This window comes from Ziziphus jujuba, chromosome 8, assembly GCF_031755915.1.
Source record: "Ziziphus jujuba cultivar Dongzao chromosome 8, ASM3175591v1".
Taxonomy (NCBI): Eukaryota; Viridiplantae; Streptophyta; class Magnoliopsida; order Rosales; family Rhamnaceae; genus Ziziphus; species Ziziphus jujuba.
Window position 1 is genome coordinate 22,318,611 of NC_083386.1, and position 24,078 is coordinate 22,342,688.

General features: G+C 33.9%; 4 protein-coding genes across 7 annotated transcripts; 2 read left to right on the forward strand and 2 right to left on the reverse strand.

Annotated features, from left to right (window-relative positions):
- The first annotated feature begins 34 nt into the window (after positions 1 to 34).
- On the forward strand, positions 35 to 2,952 carry LOC107414024 (uncharacterized). Of its 3 annotated transcripts, none has more exons than XM_016022109.4 (5): positions 35 to 154; positions 342 to 494; positions 678 to 753; positions 1,361 to 1,487; positions 1,911 to 2,952. In XM_016022109.4, the coding sequence occupies exons 2-5, from the start codon at positions 381 to 383 to the stop codon at positions 2,107 to 2,109; spliced, it is 516 nt and encodes a 171-aa protein (XP_015877595.2). In that variant the 5' UTR covers positions 35 to 154; positions 342 to 380; the 3' UTR covers positions 2,110 to 2,952. The 3 variants fall into 3 exon arrangements, with proteins under 3 accessions (XP_015877595.2, XP_015877596.3, XP_015877594.2); XM_016022110.4 differs by having other exon boundaries at positions 42 to 154; positions 358 to 494; XM_016022108.4 differs by having other exon boundaries at positions 49 to 154; positions 327 to 494.
- Positions 2,816 to 7,348, forward strand: LOC107414035 (uncharacterized aarF domain-containing protein kinase At5g05200, chloroplastic). Of its 2 annotated transcripts, XM_016022125.4 has the most exons (11): positions 2,816 to 2,952; positions 3,073 to 3,314; positions 3,705 to 3,847; positions 4,430 to 4,543; positions 5,014 to 5,202; positions 5,286 to 5,441; positions 5,738 to 6,003; positions 6,097 to 6,194; positions 6,407 to 6,585; positions 6,716 to 6,832; positions 6,965 to 7,348. In XM_016022125.4, the coding sequence occupies exons 2-11, from the start codon at positions 3,113 to 3,115 to the stop codon at positions 7,142 to 7,144; spliced, it is 1,644 nt and encodes a 547-aa protein (XP_015877611.2). In that variant the 5' UTR covers positions 2,816 to 2,952; positions 3,073 to 3,112; the 3' UTR covers positions 7,145 to 7,348. The 2 variants fall into 2 exon arrangements, with proteins under 2 accessions (XP_015877611.2, XP_060675504.1); XM_060819521.1 differs by lacking the exon at positions 2,816 to 2,952 and having other exon boundaries at positions 2,962 to 3,314.
- A 286-nt stretch (positions 7,349 to 7,634) lies between these two features.
- Positions 7,635 to 12,785, reverse strand: LOC107414034 (uncharacterized). Its single transcript, XM_016022122.4, has 3 exons — positions 12,420 to 12,785; positions 11,383 to 11,630; positions 7,635 to 10,972 (listed from the first exon to the last, which is right to left on the reverse strand). The coding sequence occupies exons 2-3, from the start codon at positions 11,504 to 11,506 to the stop codon at positions 7,992 to 7,994; spliced, it is 3,105 nt and encodes a 1,034-aa protein (XP_015877608.3). The 5' UTR covers positions 11,507 to 11,630; positions 12,420 to 12,785; the 3' UTR covers positions 7,635 to 7,991.
- Positions 12,786 to 14,615: 1,830 nt separating this feature from the next.
- On the reverse strand, positions 14,616 to 18,550 carry LOC107414048 (protein NETWORKED 4A). The gene is made up of 3 exons (XM_016022145.4): positions 18,090 to 18,550; positions 16,634 to 16,739; positions 14,616 to 16,386 (listed from the first exon to the last, which is right to left on the reverse strand). The coding sequence occupies exons 2-3, from the start codon at positions 16,701 to 16,703 to the stop codon at positions 14,870 to 14,872; spliced, it is 1,587 nt and encodes a 528-aa protein (XP_015877631.2). The 5' UTR covers positions 16,704 to 16,739; positions 18,090 to 18,550; the 3' UTR covers positions 14,616 to 14,869.
- Positions 18,551 to 24,078: the final 5,528 nt, after the last annotated feature.

Below are 24,078 nucleotides of genomic sequence, written 5' to 3' on the forward strand. Positions count from 1 at the left end.
TATTGAATTCACTAATATTCCAAGTAGGTCCCTAAAGAATGCACAAACCCTGCCGTTTTCTTCTCTCTACTACTAACTACACCGCCTTCTCTTCTACAAGAAACTCTTTCAAAGTCCCAACTTTACTCCGCAACCTCGTCAGGAGCTTTCCAAGGTAATTCTAACTTTGACCATTCGTGAGATTCATCAAAAATTAGTGTAAATTTGATCTTGTCCACTTTTGGGTTGCTTTTTTATTTTTTCAAAAAAAAACTAAAAAATTGTAAAAGATTAGATTTTAAAAAATATATATATACATTATATATTTTATATGGGTCTGAATCCAGGAGTTTTGATTTGAGGTCTGGGATTTAATAGAGTAAAAAGGAAAAAGGGAAGGCATGAAAGCAGGAAGAAAGAATCTGAAAAGGGCAGTGGAGGAAGAGAGCTTAAACCTTGAAGATGGCCACACCATTATGCAAGTTCTTTCCCTCAGAGGCTCCAATCTCATCGAGGTACTTGCCGTGTTCTTTTATATTTTCATTTTTATTGAATTTTGCTCCTTATCATTGGAATTTTATTCAAGTTCTAAAATTTATGGTTTTTGTTTTTTTTTTCCCCTCTTTCGATTAATTTACTTGATGTTCTCCCTTCTTCTTGATGTTCTTGTTTTACACTATTATTTTTGTTTCTTTAAGGTAATGGATGCACAAGGGAAAACATCATTGGCCCTTTTTCCAGCTAAGTTCCAAAAGAGCATGTGGATTAAGCGAGGTGTGTTCTACATATATTCGGAACCTTTTCTTATCTGACATTTTTTTTCTTCTTTTTTTGGTGATACTTTTTTCGTCACACTTGTAAACCTGCCTAGTAGTCTGAAGTTCTTTCTTATATATATATAGAAAGAGAGATGGTTGCATTTTTCTTATGTGCCTTTGGTGAAATAGTTAGTTGATTTGTTCACCCCGTAAAATGAAATCAATACCTTGTCTAAGAAACATATTTAATTGGTCATTCTTAGACAACAAGTTTTCCAGAATTTTACTTGGCATTAGTTTTCTTCGTTTTTAGGTAACAACAGATCTTTAGCAATTAACTGTAATCCCAGAATGAGGAGCTCTGTGAAACGATCTCCGGATTCAGAACTTGAAAACCATTTTTGGACATTCTCATGTTTTGTATCAAACAAAACTTCCATCAAATAAAGTGAATAGGAAGGTGTTTGGGCAAGGGAAAGTTTTATTTCCCAGATGATTTGTAATATCTCAGCCCCTTTTTTTTCCTTAAAAATCCCCGTTAGGTTTAAATGATGATATCTAAGTTGCATTTGTAAGTGCAGGGAGTTTTGTTGACTATATCTAAGTTGCATTTATAAGTACAGGGAGTTTTGTTGTGGTTGATGAAAGTGGAAAGGAGAAGGCTCTTGAATCAGGCAGCAAAGTAGCATGTATTGTTTCCAAAGTTCTATTTTACGAACAAGTTCGTGCACTTCAGAAATCTTCAGAATGGTATGTTATTTCTTGGCATTTTGAGTGTTGTAAATCATCATAACATACTGATCCCACCATCCCTCTTGCTTTTTTCCTTTAAATCTTTGTTTCTTCCAAATTTTTAGTATTCTAGCAACTCAAAAAAACACCAGGCATGACTCAAAATTTTATCTTGACATTTTTGTGTCTTCTGCTAACTATCAGATTGTTGTACCCATGATCTATCTTGGATTTTAATATTATGTGGTTGTAGAACTCTATAGCCAATAACCTATGTGATCCTGCATACATCTTGAAGGTAGTGTTCGTTTGTTTTGGTATCCTGACTAAAGCGACTGAGTCTGCTAATTCACAGCAATTTTAGTGTGCATATATATTTTTTTTCTATAATTTCTTATTGATGTTTCTGTTCCTTACACTTGCTCTTATTACCCAATGCAGGCCAGAAATCTTCAAATCCACGGGTGGAGATGACTCTAATGGAAGTAGCCTGCTGGGATTGACCCCCCATCAGGAAGAGAATGAGCATGAATTAAGTGATGAAGACGATGGACTTCCTCCACTTGAAGCCAACACCAACAGAATCAGACCATTTGAATTGCAATCAGACACAGAATCAGAATCAGACCAAGATTCCTAACTAGTTTGATAGGAATTTCACATGCCTTCATTTTAAAAATTGCAGCCAATGTGGCTATGAAGTGAGGAGCAGCAGCTCAAATCCGTATAATCCATATTCATGGATGAAAATTTTGTTGGGTTGAAATGTATAGTTTTTTAAGATTTGGAAAATAAACCCCATTGTTGGTGAATTGGTTACGAGACAAAATATTTTCTCTGTGTAATGTTTTAATGTTAATATAAATCTAGATTCGTTTTAACGGAATTCTCTAGTACCCTATTACCCCAAACAAGTGTCGTTAGCTGATAGAATTGCAAAATGGGGACTGACCCAAAAACCAAAGCCAAAACTTTCCTTTTTAAGGAATTTTTATAGGGGAAATTTCATTTAGCTTCTATCAGTTTTATCTTAATATATACATGTTTATAATTTTTCAATTAATTTTTACAATTAAAAATTATAAATATAATTACGACACAATTGAGAGATTCAAATGGACTTTACCTTTTCTATATCAAGGCTCATTAGGAAGATTTTGGCAAATTGGTGGGGGGTATTGTCAAAAAGAGTAACAACAAAGAGTCGAAGATAAATAAATAAACAAAAAAAAAAAAAAAAAAAAAGGTGTCTACTTGGTTTTAACCGATAAAAGCAAGAACTACTGTGCAACGTGGCTTTATCTCTTCCACCAATGCATTTCGCGGGTCTGGCTTACGAACGAGAACATAAAAATGGATTTATTCACAAAATAAATAAAAAATAAAAAATGGATTTTTGTTTTTCAGATGGACTGCATGGTCAAAAGCTGTGATTTTTCTCCAATATCCCTGCAAAAATCCGACGCAAACGTCGTTGCTGGAGGTGACTCTAGTCTATATCAAAGAAATGAACCATAGTCTTCTCTACTCCATGGCCCACGCCGAATTTTAGAAGATTTTTTTTAATTTTATTTTATTTTTATTTTCTGCCTTTTGAACTCAGAAAATAAGAAGAGCAGAGCTGAGGCTGGGAGTAGGAAAAGATGGCGGTGGTTTCGGCGTTGAGAGGCGGTCGTTTGCCTTTGTTCCATCATCATCATATGGGTTCGAGTATAGCATCATCACCATCATTGGTTGGTTGGTGTTCGTTAAGGAAATTTCCAAACTTTGGCTCAAATTCAAAAGGGTTCACTCTCTTTGCCCGTTATTCACAAGCTCAGGATGTTTTCTCCTCTCGTTTCCAAGGTACACTCTCTGCACTCTCTTTTTCTGTGAATTCAATACTGTATTTAATTTTGCCAATTTGGGTTTCTTGCTTTTTTGTTGAAATTTTTTGGATTATGTTAACAGTCGAAATCAAATGTGTAACAGATTTACAGGGTCATAAATTTGTGCTTTATGCTTAAGATTTTGTCATTTGGGTAATGGGTAGGCTCGTGTTACTCATTTTATATCTGTTTCTCTGATTTGCTTAGAAGCTTGGCGTGAACAGCTTCTTATTTTTCTTATTCCCGGTGTAATTTGGTTGTTATTTCTTTTTCTTTTTGGCTTTTTTTCTTCTTCTTTTTTTCTTTTTTCTTTTCCAACCAGCATTCATGTTTAAGTTTAAAATCATAACTTGTTTGTTGTTCTTAGAGAGCATCGAGAACTTGCCTAAATTGGTGGAGGATATTGTCCAGACATCCATAGACACAGGTCCACGTGGTGCCCTAAGGATGGCTCAAGGAATTCAAGCCGTTATCGGGGTTGGTGGAGAGTGGCTTGCAGACATATCAAGGGTAACAGGACTTTGAATTTTTAAATGTGTCTCTTACATCATCAAATGTTTGTTTATCAAGAAATTGCTCTCAACTTGTTAGAGAACAGATTTTTGAAGTTTCGTGTTATTAACTTGTTATATCTTTTCTCATTGTACTTCAAGGATCTGATCGTGGAGATAAGAGAATATGGATTTTTTTAGTTGTGATAAGAAGAAATTAAATTTAAAGCATAAGATTAACTTCATCCAATTTAGTCTTTCTGTCTGATATTTCCTTTTGCTAATGTTACTACTATCTCCTTAATAGATACCTGCATGTTGGATTGTTACTAGTGATTCAAATGAGTTCAAAGTTACTTGTTGACGGTGACATTTAGTCTCTAGTTCCTTAAGGTATTTAGAAGGGAAAAAAAAATGGATCTTCTATATATATATATATATATATACATATTTATATCCCAGATCTTCTGTGCATATTTCAAGCCTATATTTAAGAAAAATTGCATGTAACCAGTTCTAGTGAATATGGTTCATATCCATTTAGCAACTACAGTTGTTAAATATATCCACTAATTAATAATGGTGATTTTATTGTCTGTAGTCAACAAACTCGTCTGCGGAATTACCAACTCAATTGCAGCTTGGATTGCTTTCACCGCTGTATTTGAGACGGTTATTTGAACGCATGGGTGCAACCTACATCAAGTTGGGTCAGGTGAGTCTTGTTTGTTATATATATATATATATTATTGGCTTCGCTTCCTAGCATCTTATCCGATGATAATTTAACATGGTTTCAAAGTCATGCTTGTCTCATGTTTGAATCCTATTTACACCTCCTAACAACTTTAGCTTTTGGAATTGATGATTATTTAAGAATTGTAAATCTTAATGACCTCTGGTTAAAGGTTTAACATGTAACATGTACTTTTTAACAGTTAAATGTTAGGGGATAATTATAGCAGCTTAACTTATATGATGACTCTGTTTGCTCATCCCTTGAATGCTATAATCCATGGTGTTTGTAGGAAATGGAAAGTGAATTATTTTATACTTTATTAACAATTTGGTTAGTAACTCATTTATTCCTTCTATTTTATTCGGGTTCTAAAGTGTGACATGTTATCTTTTTTTGATACTAAATGAATTCAATCTCAATTAATAATGGCTTGCTTGTATTTGTAGTTCATTGCATCTGCACCCACATTATTCCCACCAGAATATGTTGAGGAATTTCAGAAATGCTTTGACAGAACTCCTGCAGTTCCCTTTGAGCAGATTCAAACAATCTTGCGTGAGGAGTTGGGGAGACCAATAGATAGTGTTTATGAATTTGTTGACCCAACTCCTCTCGCTTCAGCCTCAATAGCCCAGGTTTATATTTATATTTTCAGTTTCATCTTTTCTCCATAGATTATCTAATGGTTATCAAAGAAGAATTTTGATTCTATGAACAGGTTCATGGTGCAAGACTCAGAGGCTCCCAAGAGGATGTGGTTATTAAGGTCTTGAAACCTGGAATAGAGGATGTATTGGTTGCAGACCTGAATTTTGTTTATATTGTTGCTCGACTTGTGGAATTCCTGAATCCTGAATTGAGCCGTGCATCACTGGTATATTATGGACAGTGTTTTCTGCATTTGCAACTAACATCTTCAATACATATTAATTAGCATCAAATTAATTGCAATGAAAGCATATCAATTTAAACTTAACTTTTAATGTCCATTCAGCTTATTATAATTAATGCTGTGGTACATATTCTGTTCTTCTTGTTGTGCATTCACATCTTGGTTCATTCAGTATAAAGAATGAAATGTAGATATTGTCATCCATACGTATTCTTCATTCAGTTGTGAGAAGATGGTAGCTAGAAGTTTCCGTTGTAATCTATCCATTTTTTCAGTAGGTTGGTATTGTAAAAGATATACGGGCATCAATGCTTGAAGAGGTTGACTTTCAGAAGGAGGCAGCTAACATCGAATCCTTTAGAAGATATTTAGAAGCCATGGGACTCACAAGGCAGGCAACAGCTCCTAAAGTGTATCACCAATGCAGCACCCGACGAGTTTTGACAATGCAGAGGCTATATGGAGTTCCCCTTACTGACCTGGACTCTATAAGTTCGCTTGTTTCCAATCCAGAGACCAGTCTCATAACTGCCCTTAACGTGTGGTGGGACACAATGTGCTTTTTGGATTATTTACTTCAGTCAGCTGCTTTTGTCAAAGATTTGGAGCTTTACTTTTCTTGTTAAATATTTTGCAGGTTTGGCAGTCTGCTTGCCTGTGAAACCTTCCATGCAGATGTACATGCAGGCAATTTGTGGCTGTTACGTGATGGCCGGATTGGGTTTCTTGATTTTGGTACAAATTGATTTTTTGTTTCTGTATTTTCTTATGAGTTATGACTCGGTAATAGATGTTATATCAGGACACAGTATTTTGTTCATAATTTGCCACTTTTGGTTTCTGGCATATCCATGTTACTGCACATGGTTGTGCAACATGTTTCTAAGTAAAACTTCCAGCACTAAGTCTTCCACCAATAAGACTCAAAGCTGAAATTTTTTCTACAGGAATTGTTGGACGTATATCCCCAAAAACGTGGGCTGCTATGGAAGTATTTTTGGCATCAATTGCAACTGAAGAATATGAACCAATGGCATCTGCCTTGATTGAAATGGGTGCTACAAACACAGATGTTGATTCGAAGGCCTTTGCAAGGGACTTGGAAAAGATATTCTCATCAATAAAGGCATGCATAGCAAATTATATCTGCAATCCTCGGTTTCTATTTGAAATTTGGTTATTTAACTTGCATAAGATGATTTCTTGATTGAAAACCTTTCAATAATAACTTTCACATTCTACCATCTTTTATGCAGGATTTGGATACAGAAGTGGTCATAGCAACAGCCAGGGGAACAAATACGAGTGCCACTGCTGTCTCTGCTAATTTAGTTGTTGATGAGAGGCAGATGAATGCGCTTTTCCTTGATGTGGTGAGTTTCTATATTCTTAATTTTTCAATATGAAGAGCCATTAATTAAAGATTTTACACTTTGATGGCACTAGCATCAGTCTATTTTGAACAATTTGGTGAGTTGCTAATGATATTTCTTTTTGTTCCACAGATTCGGGTCAGCGAATCATATGGATTGAGATTTCCTCGGGAGTTTGCACTTCTTATGAAGCAGCTATTATATTTTGATCGGTACACCCGTCTGTTGGCACCGAATTTGAATATGCTCCAAGACCAGAGGATTTCCATTGTTTCAAACAGAAGAAACAACTACAGGGACAGTTTTCGATAAAAAGCTTGCAAATGCAGATATAGCCGCTTGTAGTGTTTGTATATAAAAAAAAATCATATATATATATATATATATATGAGAATAATACATGGCTGGGAATACATACCATAGGAACATTAAGAGAAAGTAGGAAAAACGTATACTCACTCTATTTGCATTTATTATATTCCCAATTCCAATTTAGCCGGACCATTATTATCTATATATTTCCATGTACATGCTTTTTCTACCTTTCCTTTATTTTCTTAAACCTGCTTAATATGTTAAGCATCGTTTAAGTTTGGAATTTTAATAATAAATTCCTAATAGTGAGTGTGAAAAGGAACAGTATTTTTACTGATCCTTTGAGTTGCATATTTTTACCGTTCAAACAGTTCCATGTACATGATAATGGCATCTTTAAATGTGGATTGCCTCGTATGATTATTGGGATTACAAATGATTACAATGCTATTGATAAACATTCTCAAGGCAATTGGAAACCTATTGATTGGAAAATAAGGGAAATAAAACCCCTTTTTACAACTTTATTGCCAACCATGTAATTTTCAAAGTTATATCATGTATATTTTAAATTAATATAATATACACAACCAAACAAATCAATCAAATGGGAATCTACTGGGAAAATTTATACATTTGTGAATGAAAAAACTTGATTTATACATCTAAAACTTACTCTACCATACATCACTCGAGCAGAATATAAAGAAATGGCAGAAAGAAAGACTCCTTGTCACAGAAAAACCTTAACTACAATACGTGCGAAATCCAAAGTTGCATCATGAAATTCCAACTTCTCCAAAGTTTATGCTCCCAATTCCATCGGCTGGCTCCGTTCTGTTTCTCAAAATTTTGAGTATGGATTTGTCCTTCGACGAGATGGCTCAGACCCATATATTACTTGACTTGGTGAAGAATAATCCATGAGTCTATAAAGTGGAGAACCGGACCTCGGTGGAAGCTGTTCAATTTCGGAGGAAAACTTCTCTACTCTGGATATGCTGGAGGAAGGTCCAGCATGTTCACCTCTTAGCAATGACTTCTTATATTTGTTCGGAGACTTCATGGAAACCAATTCCTGTTTACCTCTCGTGGGATCATAAGAACCGTTTGGCATTTTTTTGGCATCTATACTACCCTGGTGAGTATGAAAGGTGGTGGAAACAAGATCTCCTTCAGTTGAGCAGCTTTGGCAATGGGAGTGTCCATAGTCATCAGAACATGACACAGGATCAGCATATAAAAATTCATTGGCTTGAGATGTTGAAGGCAAATCCCTTGTATCAATAGCACCACTGCAGTCTCCAACTTCACTTGGTGGAGGATCCATGGCATTCATTGTGTATGGAACAATACTTGATCCTTCACAGAGCGAAAACTTAAGCACCTGAGAACAACCACCACACCTCAACCGATGGCTCCTCCTTTTAAAGAGGAGAAAATCAGCAGGTAGCTGCAGGAGCTTGTAGCACTTGTAACAAGTGATGAAAGGTGCTCCACCTGCAATGGGACGCAAATGTCGCTTAACCAAATGAGGTTTCTCCCTCAAATAGCTCTTCACCTCGTGACTTTTTCGCCTCTGATCATCAGACAGTGCTTCGCGTATTCTCAGTGGGTACTCAGAGTCCACAAAATATTGGGGGCTCGATGGACAAGAGTTGTAGGATGTGCCATAATTATGACCAGGATGGATCCTATATCTTTTGTTGTTATTGTAAGGTAATGGAGGAGGAAAGTGTGCTGGATGATGCAGGTCTTGGGGACGGCAATGCAGACATGAAGGATCAACTTGGTGTCCGCTGCTCGTTGCATCACCTGAAAATGGTATCTGCATGGGTCTATGTTGCTGCTGGGAATAGCTACTTCGAGCCCCATATCTTCCATACCTTGGATAGTTGGATTGGTGAAAATGTTCCTCCTCAGAGGTATCATAATTATGGTACCTGGGAACATATCTTGGCATCCTAGAGGCGACTGAAATCCCATCATTTCCCATTTCATGCAAAGAGAGGGTTTTGTTAAGTTGATCCTGCAGTTCAAAGATCATCCTCATTAGTTTCATCTTGTCTTGTTCAAGGTCCTCGGACAAGTCAGATGATTGAAATCCTGAATTTCGTCCATGGAACTCATCATACAATTGACTGGAAAGACTCCCACTGTCATAGCCAGGTCGGGGACCTACTTGAGGGATAGCCGGCCTGGGTTGATATTCATCTCTTTCTAATCTTGTCCAATTTCGAACCTTATGGCCATGTCTTGGAGGTTCAAGAAATTCATCGTGGTTCCACTTGTTATGTTTCGGGACATGCTTCTTCTTATCTGACCAGGAATTCCTGACTTGATAAGGCATTTGAGAATCTTGTGTCTTCAAGTTATTCACCAGGAATCTATCCCTTCTAGATCTTTCCTCAGAAGGAACAAAATGTGAAGCCTTGCAAGTATCTTGAAATGAATGCATATGAGGGTTGGGAAGTTGATCATCAATTCCATCATAAGAAGAGATGCTGCCATCATAAGCATGAGCACTTTTAATTGTTGAGGACTTGGATATATCTCTAAGTGTACCACTGAGCTCAGAGCTGGGGTTGAATTCCATAGTTTCAGAAGTCTCTACAGACCTCAAATGACCAAACCCCTGGTGAACACTTCCTTTAGGTTGCTCTAGTTGTTCGCTAGGAGAAGACATAAAAGTATCTGATGAGGTGCGATGTTCCATGGGCCTATCAGTAGATACAATTGAACCATTGCCCACCCTAGCCTCTAAGTTGACAGTGCTTGAGCTTTCTAAATTAGAATCACCATTTCTGTTGATGTCAACCTTATCTGCTTGCATTGATGGTGAGCTCTCATCTTTTTTAGCTACCCTTAAATCCGTTCCCGATAAAGGCAATGACTCCTTATTGTTGTTATGCGCAAGTTCCTCATTCTTCTTATGAGAAAACTCCTGAGTCTCATTATAAGCGAACTCCCCATTCTCATTATCTTCAAACTCATCCTCATTATCAGCAGAATCCCCTTTGCCATTACAAGCAAATCCCTCATTCTCAGTGTCTTCAGAGGACTCGTTCTCATTATCAGCAAAATGCCCATTCTCGTAAGCAAATTCCTCATTCTTCTTGTATGAAAACTCCTCGTGTTCATTATCAGGAAACTCGTTCTCATTATCAGGCAAGTGTTCCTTATCCCCATTATCTGCTGAGTCCTTGTTCTCATTAACAGCCAAGTCGTCCTCATGCTCATTATCAGCCAAGTCCCCAATTTCATTTTCAGCCAAATCCTCATTCTTAAACTCATTATGAGCTAAGTCTTCATCCTCATTATCTGCTAAGTCCTTGTTCTCATTATCAGCCAAGTCTCCGATTCCGTTATCAGCCAAATCCACATTGTCATTATCAGCCAACTCCTCTATCCCATGGTCATCCAAGTCTTCATTCTTATTATCAGCCAAGTTCTCAATCTCATTGTCAGACAAGTCATTCTCATAAACCTCAATTGATGAACAAACTTTGTTGGAGACTTCAGATTGTTCAATATTGCAATCCAAGCAATCATTTTGTTCACTCCTATCTTTTTGGTCTTCTTTCGATGATTCTACACCTCCAAGATGCTCACTATCAAAATCCCCAGATGATCTTTGATCCTGCCCATTGATTTGGTATGAAGGGGATTCTCCCGAGTTGGGAAGAATTTCCTTGCTACTTGTGCTGCTGGGTGAGCTGCTGTGTTCTTTACATTCAGAAACGTCATCCCGTTTGTCTGTCTCCACAGCCTCTGTGTCATGTAAACCAGATCTTATGGTTTTGGCACCATTTACACGTTTTTTTGCTGGATTCAGAAAAGAATATAAGTAAATTAATAAACCACAGCTTAAATAGAAATCAGGTGGCTGTAATCTATAAAAAGCAGTAACAAAAAGCAGACCCTGAGTTATATAGATTATTGAATTCATAACATGATTGACAGCTTTGCAGTATGGTTTGCAATTTCTTATCGTAAAACATAAACCAATCCAAGTAGACTCTAGAGAACATAAATGACATAACTATGAAAGAATTTAGATATTGAAGCATTATAATCATCATAATCCCACTTGTTGAAGTGCTAAAGACACAATTTCTAAGCTAAAAAAACTAAAATCACAGATTCCTATTTTCTGCATGCATCATGATAATGGTATTAACTTTCCTTTATACATTCAAAGTTGGAAGTGACAAGAATTTTTATAAGATTGATACCTTGGAGAATCGTGTGACATCCACCGCACTGGTATACATCAAGATCCGGCAATTCAAAAAGAAGCAACCGACATTTCGGACATTTAACTACTCGGATTTTATCAGTCACCTTACTGGCCATCATTTCCCAAATATGTGACAACTGATAATTGACTTTCTAGCGCCAACTTGATCGAATGTATATTTATTACCAGATTTTCAACCACATAAACAGTCTCTTGTTGAGAAACTACAAACGCTCACAAAGTCTGCAATATGATAAAAGAAGATTTATACAAAAATCATCGGGGCTTGAAAGTAGAACAAAAATACCATAACCATAATCAGTATTTTTGTTTTTTCCAGAAACTAAGAAAAGTAGTATTGATATTGAATTAGTAACTAACTAAAAAAAAAAAAAAAAAAAAAAAAAGCCAATCTTATAGCAATTTAAAGCTTAAGAACGTGGCCTGAAACTTTATGCATCAAAAGGTACAATTTCGGAGTCCGTGCAATCTCTCCAATCAAAATTTACCAAAACCATACCGTTAATAACTAAGCTTTAAAAAAAATCGATTAATTAATTAAACTTTATTAATTACTAAATTATGCAGGAGTTAAAAAAAGGCAACGTGTCCGAAGATTTATGATAAAAGTCACGGAATGTCGGATCAAATCCTTTTCCAAATTTAACAAACACAAAATGACGCGCTGCGAAATTTTTAAATGTTTAAATTTCGATTGAATACTAAAACAATATATAATAATAACAATAATAATAATAATAAATCTTCCAAGAAAAACTGGAAATGAAAACAGAGTTAGATCGGAGGTCAAATACGACGCACCTGAACTGTATTGGGGGAAACAAAAAAGAAAAAAGGAAAAAAAAAAAAAAAAAAAAAGGAGGATCTAAAACAATTAGAGACAAACGCTAATGCGACAGAGACGAACTAAGATATCCTTTTTTTGCGGTTTTTGCAGTAAAAAAAATAAATAAATAAATAAGAGTTCTAAGTGGAGAGCTTGGGAGCTAAAAAATGGAAACCAAATCGAACCTGTAAAAGCAAGCAATCTTCCACTGATTCTTTTCTTTGCCGCCAAGTTGATTACGACCGATGACCGACGACCGACGACCACAACTCCTTCTTCTCCTCCTACTTCTCCTTCTTCATGTTCGTTCACATGGCGGTGGAACAGAGAGTCTGTCTTCCGTGTCAAGGAAGCAAATTCAGCTCCTCACTGAATTCTCTCTCTCTCTTTTTTTTTTTCTTTTTTTTTTTTTTCTAAATACACTTACGAACACACTTAGTCGTGGTCGCTGTTATAAAGAATAGCCAAAAAAATAAATGAATAAATAAAAAATACACGGGAAAGAAATAAAGAAGATAAACAGAGAGAGAAGACTGAATTCGGCGCCGATCCTATTTAAAGCAAAACCAAACCAACTACGATGACGTGTCCTTCACTTTCGTTCTTTACTGTTCACACAAACTCTCTCTCTCTCTCTCTCTCTTCGCTCTGTTGTCTTGCAAGACCGTTATCTTGCTCGTTTTCATTTTTTTCAAAGTCAACGTTTTATTTTAATTTTTTTTTTGGTGGAATTGTTTTTGATTGGTTGTTTAACGCTCTTATCAGGGACCCACCTGAATTACTGAACGTCGGATTGACGGCCTTTTTTTTGTAAAATTTTTGGGGGGTTTTCAATGTGTACAGTTACCACCTTAGAACCTTCCTTCACTTAAAACCTTCCTCCCTCCCACTCAAAAATTGAAAATCAAAAGTCAAAGTCAATCGTGGAATTTTCTTGGCTTGGGGCCCAGACTGAGACAGCTGTCATTCGACGCGTGGAGGCCAGTTTGTGGTTCTGTTTGGAATCTGTGGGACCTACTGCCTCGAAATTCAATAGAAAAGGACTTTTAGCCCATCATCTCCTGCCACATGGTTCTTAGTACTATTTTGTCTTTTTTTACAATTTTAAATGCCAACAAAAACTCTTTTTTTATTTCCATTTTTCCTGATTGGGTATTTATTTGGAATTAAAGAGCCAGAGCGCCAAATTGCCCATTTTTCTTTTAGAGCTTGTTTGACTAAGTCGTCCGATCTCTCTGGGATTTACTTGTAATTTCCTTTCAAAGAAACCAATGAACTCTGGTCAAACATCAGATCTTCTTCGATTCCCTTTATTCTTTATACTTTTCCTTTTCTTTTTTTTCTTTTTTTCTTTTTTTTGGGGTCATTTTTTCTTTTTCTTTAATCCATGTTGGCTTTTGCTTTATATCTTACTTCTTGGCAAGTTCCAAAAAAAAACACATAAAAAGAACATGGCAAGTCTCAAAAAACACATAAAAAAAAAAAAAAAAAAAACACACAAGGCACTTATAGCCTAATTGATGATAAACTTCAGGTTTTCAAACAAGTTCTGATAAATTGAGGTGTGAGATTTTAGAACTAAATCTGATTTAATTTTTTATTTAAAATATGGATTATCACTAATGATCAGGCCGTCTTAAGGGGATGTTATTGTCCTCGTTAGAATATAGAAGATGTGAGATTTCAATGATAACAATAAATAAATAAATAAATAAAAGCATGGTGACGAAGATTGACATATTTAAGCATTGGAAATATTCAAGTCAATAACGAGTGAAACAAGGGTTAGTTCTTACGGCTTAAAAAAACAAAAACAAGACATCCATTTGTAGGGGGTTTAAAAAATCTTTTTAAGACTTGACAGTCGAATGGGATGCGTGAACCACAGACTTCAACTAGCAGACCCAATCAGAATGTGTAATCTTACCTGGAAAAACTACATATTCTAAGCAATAATAATAGTATTCACCCGGAATGAAAGAGAGGCAACAAACATGGAAGCCGATGTGGGCTCTAATGATTAACAAAAATATGGGGTCAAACACAAACTTACCAATGAGCTTCTGCCGCTTAATTGTTCAAGAATGATTTCCCATTTGACCCGTCAGAATTCAAGCCCTGTGACTAGGAATATGATTTCCTCACAGGCTTTCTGAAGAACGAATAGGTCAAAGCTTAATTTTCAATGTGGTTGACACTCTTGACCTACATGGGAAACCAGGATGAAAACTGTAGAAAAACATGTCAATTTGCCAAACCTAATCAGGGGGGAACACAGACAAAATCAGCAAACCTCTTTCTTGTTCTTTTTCCATTTTTTTTTCTTTTTTTTTTTTCTTTTTTATATTATCAAGAGGCAGTGAGGATCAAACTGAGAATCATTTAGTTAAATAAAGAATATGGCTAATTTATGAACTTGCTCATTACAATCTAGTACAGATTAAAACATAAAAAGAAACATTTACCATGCATTAACAGTGTCTTGAGGTAATACTGAAATACCCAATACCATCCACATATAATCAAACATTCAGACCTAGCATTTTAAAGTTTAAACAACACATACAACAGCCATGCAAAAATAAGCAAGACAGACACAAAAGCTTACCAGACCAGTGTAAAAACCTAAAACAACTTATGCAGCCATAACTACACGCCTCTTGTTGCTTACAAATGCTTGGCGAAGTTCTTGATATCCGCTTCTGTAATGCTCTAGTGAAAAACAAAGCTGACGTATCACCTCTCGTTTCTCCTCAGCTCCATCCATGATCAAAACACTCTGCCTATCAACCTCTTTCTGTAGCTCTTCTATTCTCAATTTTAATTCCTCTACTAGTTTTTGTGCACTTTCAGATCCAGCAATCAGCTCCTCATGTCTTTGGTGTAACTGATGGATATGCCTCTCCATTTCCTGAATCTGATTGTCTCGAGAGCTCACATTTGCCATAAGTGTATTAACTTTAGCACTGAACCCATCTTTCTCAGCCATTAGCATGTCGTAATTCAACTTAAACCTGTCAAAGTCTTTATTCAAAACTTCCACATGTTCTCTTCGCTCAGCAAGTTCTACCTTCAGTCGATTGATCTCACCTTGCAAAGTCATTTCTTGGGCAGCATGCAACCTTTCCATTTCTGTGTTTTCAGCTTCACGTAATACTATTTTATCTTCTAATTCCTTCCCCCTTAATTCCAATTCTTTAAGCCTTGTATTTAAATAGGCTTGTTCATTTGACATGCTTAAAATATCAGATTGCAGCTGTGCTTTTTCCCGAGAGTATTGCTCCTGGGCATCATAAAGTGCAAGCTTTAGTTCCCCATTCTCGTGGTCACGGTCAGATATGTCAGCAGCATACCTTTCAATCCTCTCCTGCAGCCCCAAAACATGCCTCTTCTCTGAATCTAACTGTACTTCCAGCAAGGCTATTTCTTCTTGAGACACTTCAAGCAGACTATGCAATTTATTAGCATCTTCAGTAGATGCCTTAAGGCTTTCTGTAATTACTTCCAACTCTTCCAACAACATCACAACCTTATTATCCGCTTCCGAAACACGAGTCCCCAACTTGGTTATCTGCATTTGCAGCTCCACTCCCCGTATTTTCTCCTGTTCAAGATCAGCTTCTCTAGTCCTGAGTTCATCTTTCACAGCCCGAAGTTCAGTTTCTAGTTCAGTAATCTTTTGCTGCAGTACCTGGCTGTCAGTGTTCACTCGTGGACCCAAGTTGACAGAGGAGTTGAAAGATTCCGACTCAGAGTCTGATAAGGATGAGGAGGATGAAGATGATTCATTGCCCTCCTTTAAAGAAAGGGCAGAGCTAGCACCACCAGAACTTGGAGATCTATCTAGACCAACACCATGACGACCAGACTTGTGCAGTCCCTGTTTCACATCAGGAGTTAGCAGTGGAAAGTCTTGGTCATAGCTAGATTCAGAATTTCCCAAGCCTTGCACTTGGAGAAGGGACGGTATACTCTTAAATAACTCCTTTGTCAAATGATCATAGCGCTCAGCTAGTAGTCGATACATTTGTTGGAACTCTTCAACATTAGCAATCAACTCTGGCTTCCTCTGACGAACTGGAGCACTCTTTGTCAAAGAATTGCCATCTTCTTCGATCAGCTTCAACATTCGCTTAACACTATGATCCATCTCTGAGAGCAAGAACTTTCTATTTTTAGTCTTATTGTCATACATCACGTAGTGTCACTGAATAAATATAATGAAACAATTCTGGAATTTCAATTAAAAACCAATAATAATAGTATCTCTCAATAAAATTGAAAATCATAGTTTGCCACTAAATCCTATCATAGGCACATGGCCTGTCAGATGTGGCTTAAACAGGGAGTTGACATAATAGAGCACAGAAACAAGGAAAGCTAGAAAATAGCTGCTTACCCTCAAGATTTTCTGCCAGCCATTTAGAGCTGTTTGGACTGATGTTATTCTCCATATCAGCCATCGGCATATTTCAACTTTTGTAAACTGCACTCTGTAGACCTCCCTATACATAGAAATAGATTTTCAGTAATAATATTACTCAGAAAACATGAATTTTGAACAAAAAGAAAGTTTTTATGTGAACAATAGCAGAAATGAACATAGCAATGCAAACTAACAAACTGAAAATGAACAAAAGTAATAAATAAATCCAAAATGGTAGTAACACACGAAATTCAGGCAGAGAAAAAAAAAGACTTATCGTTTATTTTCATTCTACAAATTGAGTAATATCAAACCATGTCACGTTACTAAACCTTATCCATATAAATTTTCATTTCCATAGCAACCAAGAGTTGCATAATTTAACTTCTAACAACTGCATTATTTTTTAGTTACACCATGTCAGGTTAATTTGATCTACTACTTTCAATATGTATCCTTTTTCATCAATACTGAATAAACACTCATTAAGCAAATTTCCTGGACCATTACGACTGAAATGCCTTTTGCTCTCAGAACAGGATTAATTCTTAAAATAGTTCATCTATGTCTAAACCTTGATGGAGCCATTAGTAAAATACTCTGAAAATACTTAAAGTATGTTTTTTACCTATAAAAGCATGAGGAAAGATACCCCAACCCCTAATTAGTACTTCTAAGAAACACCATCTCATTGACTACCCATTCAATCATCTTACTGAACCAAAACAATAGGAGCAATTCTCTTAAATTCTAGCACTGTACATAAAGGTGTGCATATTAAACTCCATCACTACAGCTCTCTATCCTCGCTCTGGTCATACGAAGTAAAACTTTAGTAATAGAACTAGAAGATAACTTTTTATCCGATATTGCTACTCGAATTTTGTAAGAAGCTCTTTCTCCAACATTGCCACGATGTAAAAGTATAATTTTTATTTTTTTTCCCATCAGAAGCAAAATAAAAAACAATCATAATATCTTGAAAAGAGAGAAAAACCCAAGCAAAACCCACCATCACTTAATAATCATTTGTCAAAATAAATCTTAATTCACCTTGTAAATTAAGGCACTTGATCAGTTAATCTTGTTCTAGGCATACTCAGCAAAGATTTTTTTTTTTTTTCCTTTTGCTTTCCAATTATATTAGATCCCTTTGCTACCAACCAAAATTTCATGCTTATTCCAAAAACTTAAATAAATATCAATTTTTATGATCTTTATGACGAGTATCTTAGATTTTAAAACCATTTAAGCTAACTAGTGCAAAAAAACCATAGATCAACACGCACCACTTGAACAATATCAAACAACAAATTCACAAACAAAACCTCATAAAATTCGAAGAACCCAGAAAGAGAAACGGAAAAAAAAAAAAATTTCCCAGAAGAAAAATCTTAAAAATAAATAAATAAATAAGGTAAAAACATACCTAGAGAAAACTGAATGGAGTAGTGAGGTTTCCTGTAGCTATGGATTGTTTATAGGAATCTCAGTCTGAAATGGATAAACAATGAATTTGGTGAAAGAAAGGAAAAGAAAAGAAAAAAGAAGAAGAATATGATAGATGGGGCTTAGATGCAAATTGATGATAGAAAAAGCATCAAACTTTTTCTAAAATTTCATTTTTGGTTCAGGACAAAGAGAAAACGTTAGACAAGGTTGGATGAATACAATGAAGGCTATGAGACTTTGTCCTAAAGAAATAGAGAGAGAGAGAGAGAGTGTGAGTGAGAGTGAGAGTGAGAGTGTTCCGAAATTTGGGGCGTCGTCAGCATCATGGGTTAATTTTCCCCTTTGCCCGCCTTTTTCTCTCTGAATTTTATTTGATCTTCCCAAAATGCCCTCCCCCTCAATCCTTCTCCATTTTTGAATTTTCAACTTTTCTGCTTGGGTTTTTCTTTCCCTCCTCCGCTTTGCATTTTTATATATCAGAGGGGTGTGGGGCCTGCGCCGCTTAATTGTTCCATCATCTTTTTTTTTTTTTTTTTAAATATCTATGTAATTTTTGCGATTATTCTTTATTGGTTATAGATTTTTCTAATCACTGGTTGTTTCTTTTTATTTTTTTATTTTTTATTTTTTTATTTTTTATTTTTGACTCGATAATTTTTAAAATTGTGTGGGTGTTTTTGGAAATTTAAAAAGAATGTCAAATAATCAAAACCATGGGCCACACCAGAGGCTATCGCTACACCTATCACTACACCCGCCAGATGACCAAATTGGCAAGTTTTCTGGCGGGAAAATTTTGCGAAAATTAAATAAAAAACTTTGGAAAAAAGTAAAAGATTCAAAAAAAAAAAAAATTAATTTAAAATAATTTCAAAAAATCTATTATGTCATGCTTAGCTCACGAGGCTCCACCAAGCGTGTCGTGTTTTGTTTTCCCTCGTTTTGTGGGGTATTGGTTGGACTTCGTTTTCCACCGTTTTCAAATTTTGAATTTCTCTAAATTAAAATAATATTATATTTAAAATATCAATTATTTTCACATCCACATAAATTTCAAAATTCTTTTCTTCTTTGTTTGTTTTTTTCCCCCTCTGATATCAATCAACACAAAAGGAAATTTGCTATATCTTTCTTTTATTAAAAATAAAAATAAAAAAATCAATCTGTGTTTGAACTTTGGAGTTGAAGAATGAGAATGAGATGGTTTTCAGACTGGAAAAATTAATGCTAGTGAGCCTGTCAACAGAGAAATGAAAAAGACACACAAGTCTAATAGGATAAATTTCTAATATTGAAAATGCAAATATATATATATTTATATATATATATATATATTTTTTTAAATAGAGTAGATGTTCCAAGAAAAAAATAAATTAAAAAATACAGTAGATGTTGCTATAGTTTTTTATTTTATTTTTATAGTTACTTTTTTTTTTTTTTTAATCAATACTAAATTACTAACGCCTAGGATGACTCGCTATTGATTGTGTCATGGTGATAGCAGTGGTGTAAATTGCTCTATAAATTTTTTTTGAAATTCCGAAAAACAAAAGATAATTTGATTAAGAAATCCGGTAAACAAGTTGTTTTATCAAAACGTGTTTCGATTTGCATCTCCAAATTTTCTAGATTAATTGAGTGGCAATATCATTTTGTTTTTTTTTTTTTATGGGGATTTTGTATTGATATTAGAAGTGGAAGATTTGAACTCAAATTGGGTTATTGTATAAAAAAACAGTGATTTGTATCATTAAGTTGTCTATATAAAGATAGTAACAATACTATTTGCTTACGTAATATTAATCAAAAATCATTTTCTTTAAAATAATGTTATAAGCACTAAGTTGCTTATGAACATGTTTATTAAATTATGTGATAGAAATGAAATATAATTATTTAATGGTAATATTCAAATTTTTTTTTAATTTACAGTAATTACAATTTAATCTTTAAATTTTAAAAATTTCAAACAGCATCCTATAAAAGTGTATGAGTGATATAAATCAAGGAAAATGTTTTTAAAACTTATAAAAAAAAGTTGATAATATTTTTTAAACCTATGGGATTCAATTATACTTAAGTTAACAACAGAAAAGATAAATGATATTAACCAGCCCTTATATTTACTTTCATTTATTTTTTTGATTAGTTATCTTGTCTTTTAAAAGTTCATTTATAAATATTAAATATAATTTTTTGAATAAATAAATATATATATATATATATATATATCATTTTTACCACATCGTTTAGTTAACAACTTGTTGCTTGAAAATTAATGTTGTTTTAATGGCATTGAACTTGGAGATCAACATGATTGTGGTACTTAAAAATTAAAATATCAAGAAGTAAAAGGAAAAAAAGGCATGAACGTATGTACGTATTATGCATTTCTATCAATAAAGCATGTATATATGTATGTACAAGGCTATATAGAATATAGAGAAGTGAAAACCCAGGAAAATGTAGAATTTTTTTTTTTTTTTGGATGTACTGGCAAATGAGAATACAAATGAATGTTGGAGTCATAAAACTAAAACCAATTAAATGGATGCAAGTAGACATTGAGCCTTGATGCTTGCGTTTGAAACCCAATGTTGCAAGGTAATTAATAGAATTGGTTGTATCTTTTTTTTCTTCTTTTTTTTTATTAAAAGAGGAAAAAAGAAAAAAAGACTCTGCATAATTAATAAATATATTTAGTTTGGCAATGAACTTTGCATGATTGGAGCGGGGAATGTTGGAAATGCACTGTCAAGCACTGGAAGAGAAGACACGGTAGCGTGGGCACTGAAGTCACCTTTGTTGGAAGTAAAGCCTACACAATGCCATCTATATCTACAACACACTTCACACACACATATTGCATCATAAATTTATTCTTATTTTCTGTCTCCGGACTTTATTATCTCCGGACTTAAGGAAAAGCATTAGCTTTTTTTTCAGCCAAATAAAAAACAAAAACTGAAAAGCATTGGCTTTAGTAAAGTAATTGTTAAATATATATATATATATATATATATATAGAATTTTTATTGTGCTGATCATCAGCACATATCAGCACATATGGATTGTATTTAAAATTGATATTTAAAAAAATATATATATATCATTTTTTGTATATACATATATATAGTAAAATTGATATTTTTTTCAAAAAATATTGATTTTGAATACGATTAGTATGTAGATGGTCCACATTCTAAAATTATTTTTTATATACATATATATATTTTATTTTTGTACAGGTTAAATACACTTTAGTGCCTTATTAATTTAAGCTATTTTTTCTAGATTTTTGACAAGTAGAATTTTAAATCAAATTGTATACGCAAGTGTTGTATGAATCAAAATATATAAATATATATATACATATATATATATATTTGGTCAAAAGACGTAATTCATTCATTCAGAATGAGAGAGAGGATTACAACAAGGTAAATTATTAGCAAGGATAGTTACAAGATCACGAGACAAAACAAGAATTCTACTCAGGAAGAAGACTTTTGTTTTTAGCAGACTTTGCGTTACAAAATATTTGACAAAAAATTCTTAGACAACTGGTTTTGGCAATCGAACCATGAACAAAAAATTAAAAGTTATGGGTATAGTCATAGTCATGTTTTATAAATCGTTATATGATTTAATGGCTGGCTCCCTTATATAATTAATAGAAAAATAATCATATATAAACTACAAAATGCTAAATAAATCTAACCATTTTTATTCCCTTCAATAGGATTGAAAATTTCCAACGTAACCTAATAATTCTATTGTTTTTTGCGTGTGGAAGTGAATGCCGGCTCACAAAAGCTAACTATATATCTGCTTCATTAAAGAAATACTTATAACAAGGAATTGAAATTGTCATATTTTTCAGTCAAACATTCATATGATATACATATATAAATATGTATATATAATATATATATTTATATACTTATATATGAACATGACGATCAACCCAACAGTCTTCAGGATCTATTTATTTTTTTTGTTCTTGCTTGGGAGATTCTCTATGTCTCATCATTACCATGAGGAACTTTTAGAACTATATATATATATATATATAAATTTATATTTTCATTATTTTCCAAAGAATGAAATATTTTAATTTAGCTGTTCCACTAGCAGTCTGGCTAATTTCTAGTGGATATGCCGGCTTCCATTTAGCCTTTCATAATTGATAATCCAATATATTCCACCAAAAAAATAAAATAAAAATTTGATAATCCATTTTCTAATCAACTTAACTGGATCTTATCTTCCCAATTTTTTAATTTCATACTTGGCCCACTTTTTGCTCAAAAGCACTACTTTTGTTTTACAAAGTAAATACATAAATTCTAAACAAATGTATTTGATGGAAGCTCAATCTTTTTTCGATCTTTGAGTACAAAATGGAGTTGACTTAGCTGAATTAAAAAATAATGATAATAAAAAAAACACAAAAAATGTTGTAATTGAGATTTGGGTTAAAGAGGCAGCTTTTAAACAATTGGAAAGGATGACTTTTTTGTACAGGTTAAAACATATATATCAAAAGCATTGTAAGAGGCAATTGTTAAAGCAATATCATTAAGATTATAATACTAGTTTTCCACCTTTTAGTGCTATTGGAAAATTCTATTAGGGCAACACCAGTGAGGGTAAATCTTTTCAACAACTAGACCTTTTTGTATAATATTTATATTATACGAAAAACCCATCTCCTTTTTCATTATTTCTCTAATTGAAAACACACTGACAAGTCTCTGGCAACCAGCTAATAAGAGCAAAATGAATGCTGAGATTGGATCTTAGTGCTTGACAGATTCTGATCATTTAGAATAGACATCTAAAAAAATAAAAAAATAAAAAATAAAAAAACCATATTTGTTTATCGTTTTCTCTTTCAATACAGTTTTACTTTTCATAGTGCATTTTGCATTCATTAATTAGTTCAACATATAATTAAGCTAATTCTAGCCCCCCCCCCCCCCCCAAAAAAAAAAAAAACATATAATTAAGCTAAGCCATCAATATTTCTGAAATTATAAGCACCCAAAACGACAATATATGGTTGACAAACTCTATTATCATTTATCAAGACCAAGAGTAAATTAGATTTTATTTTATTATTATTTTTTTTATATATAAATAATAGGAGATAGCTACATTTCACCTAAAATCCACATCTTTTCCATGATTTTTACGTTTCTTTTATTGTCTCTGTTTTTTTCTTAATTTTTCTTTGGGGCTACTGAGAACCCTTTAATTTTGTTGCCAAGCCTAAAAAACTATCATTTACTAGTGAACATTATTTCTTTAATAAATTAATGCAACTGTAACATATTATATAAATATGTCCTTCATAGTTTGGGGGGGGTGAATTAAGTTAATTCTTCAAAATAATGTATGCATCAACCAGAGACTCACTTTCCAATGCAAATTTTTTTCGTACAGCCAGCTGCACTTTTTCACTATGTATATTGGTTTTACTTTTTTCAGATTTCAGTCTGGAGATCTATATTTTACTGTAACAATATGGAGTATGACCCACTTCAACTTTTTTTTTCCAGTCTTTCTTGCGGTGAAAATCCCCCAACATTCTGGTTGCTCAAACAGGATTCATAAATTTCTTTTCCTACAATGGTTTCGAGTTCAAATTTTTTATTTTATTTTATTTTAATAAAAAATTTCAAAAAAAAAGTTCAATAAAATTGTTAACTTAATAAAGGGGTAAGAAATTGGGAGCTGTTGTTGCAAGAGACAATTTAGATGACAAGATCAAAGTAATTGCGTTTGTTATTGTTATTGTTATTATTATTATTTTTTTTCCCAACACCTACATCTCTGAATGTGCCAATGTGGAAAACCTTGATTCAAACATTTTTTTATTATATATATATATATATATGTTCACTATCTATTGGTTGGGATGGATGACACAATATCCTTAGGCCATGGTGAACAAGATAAGA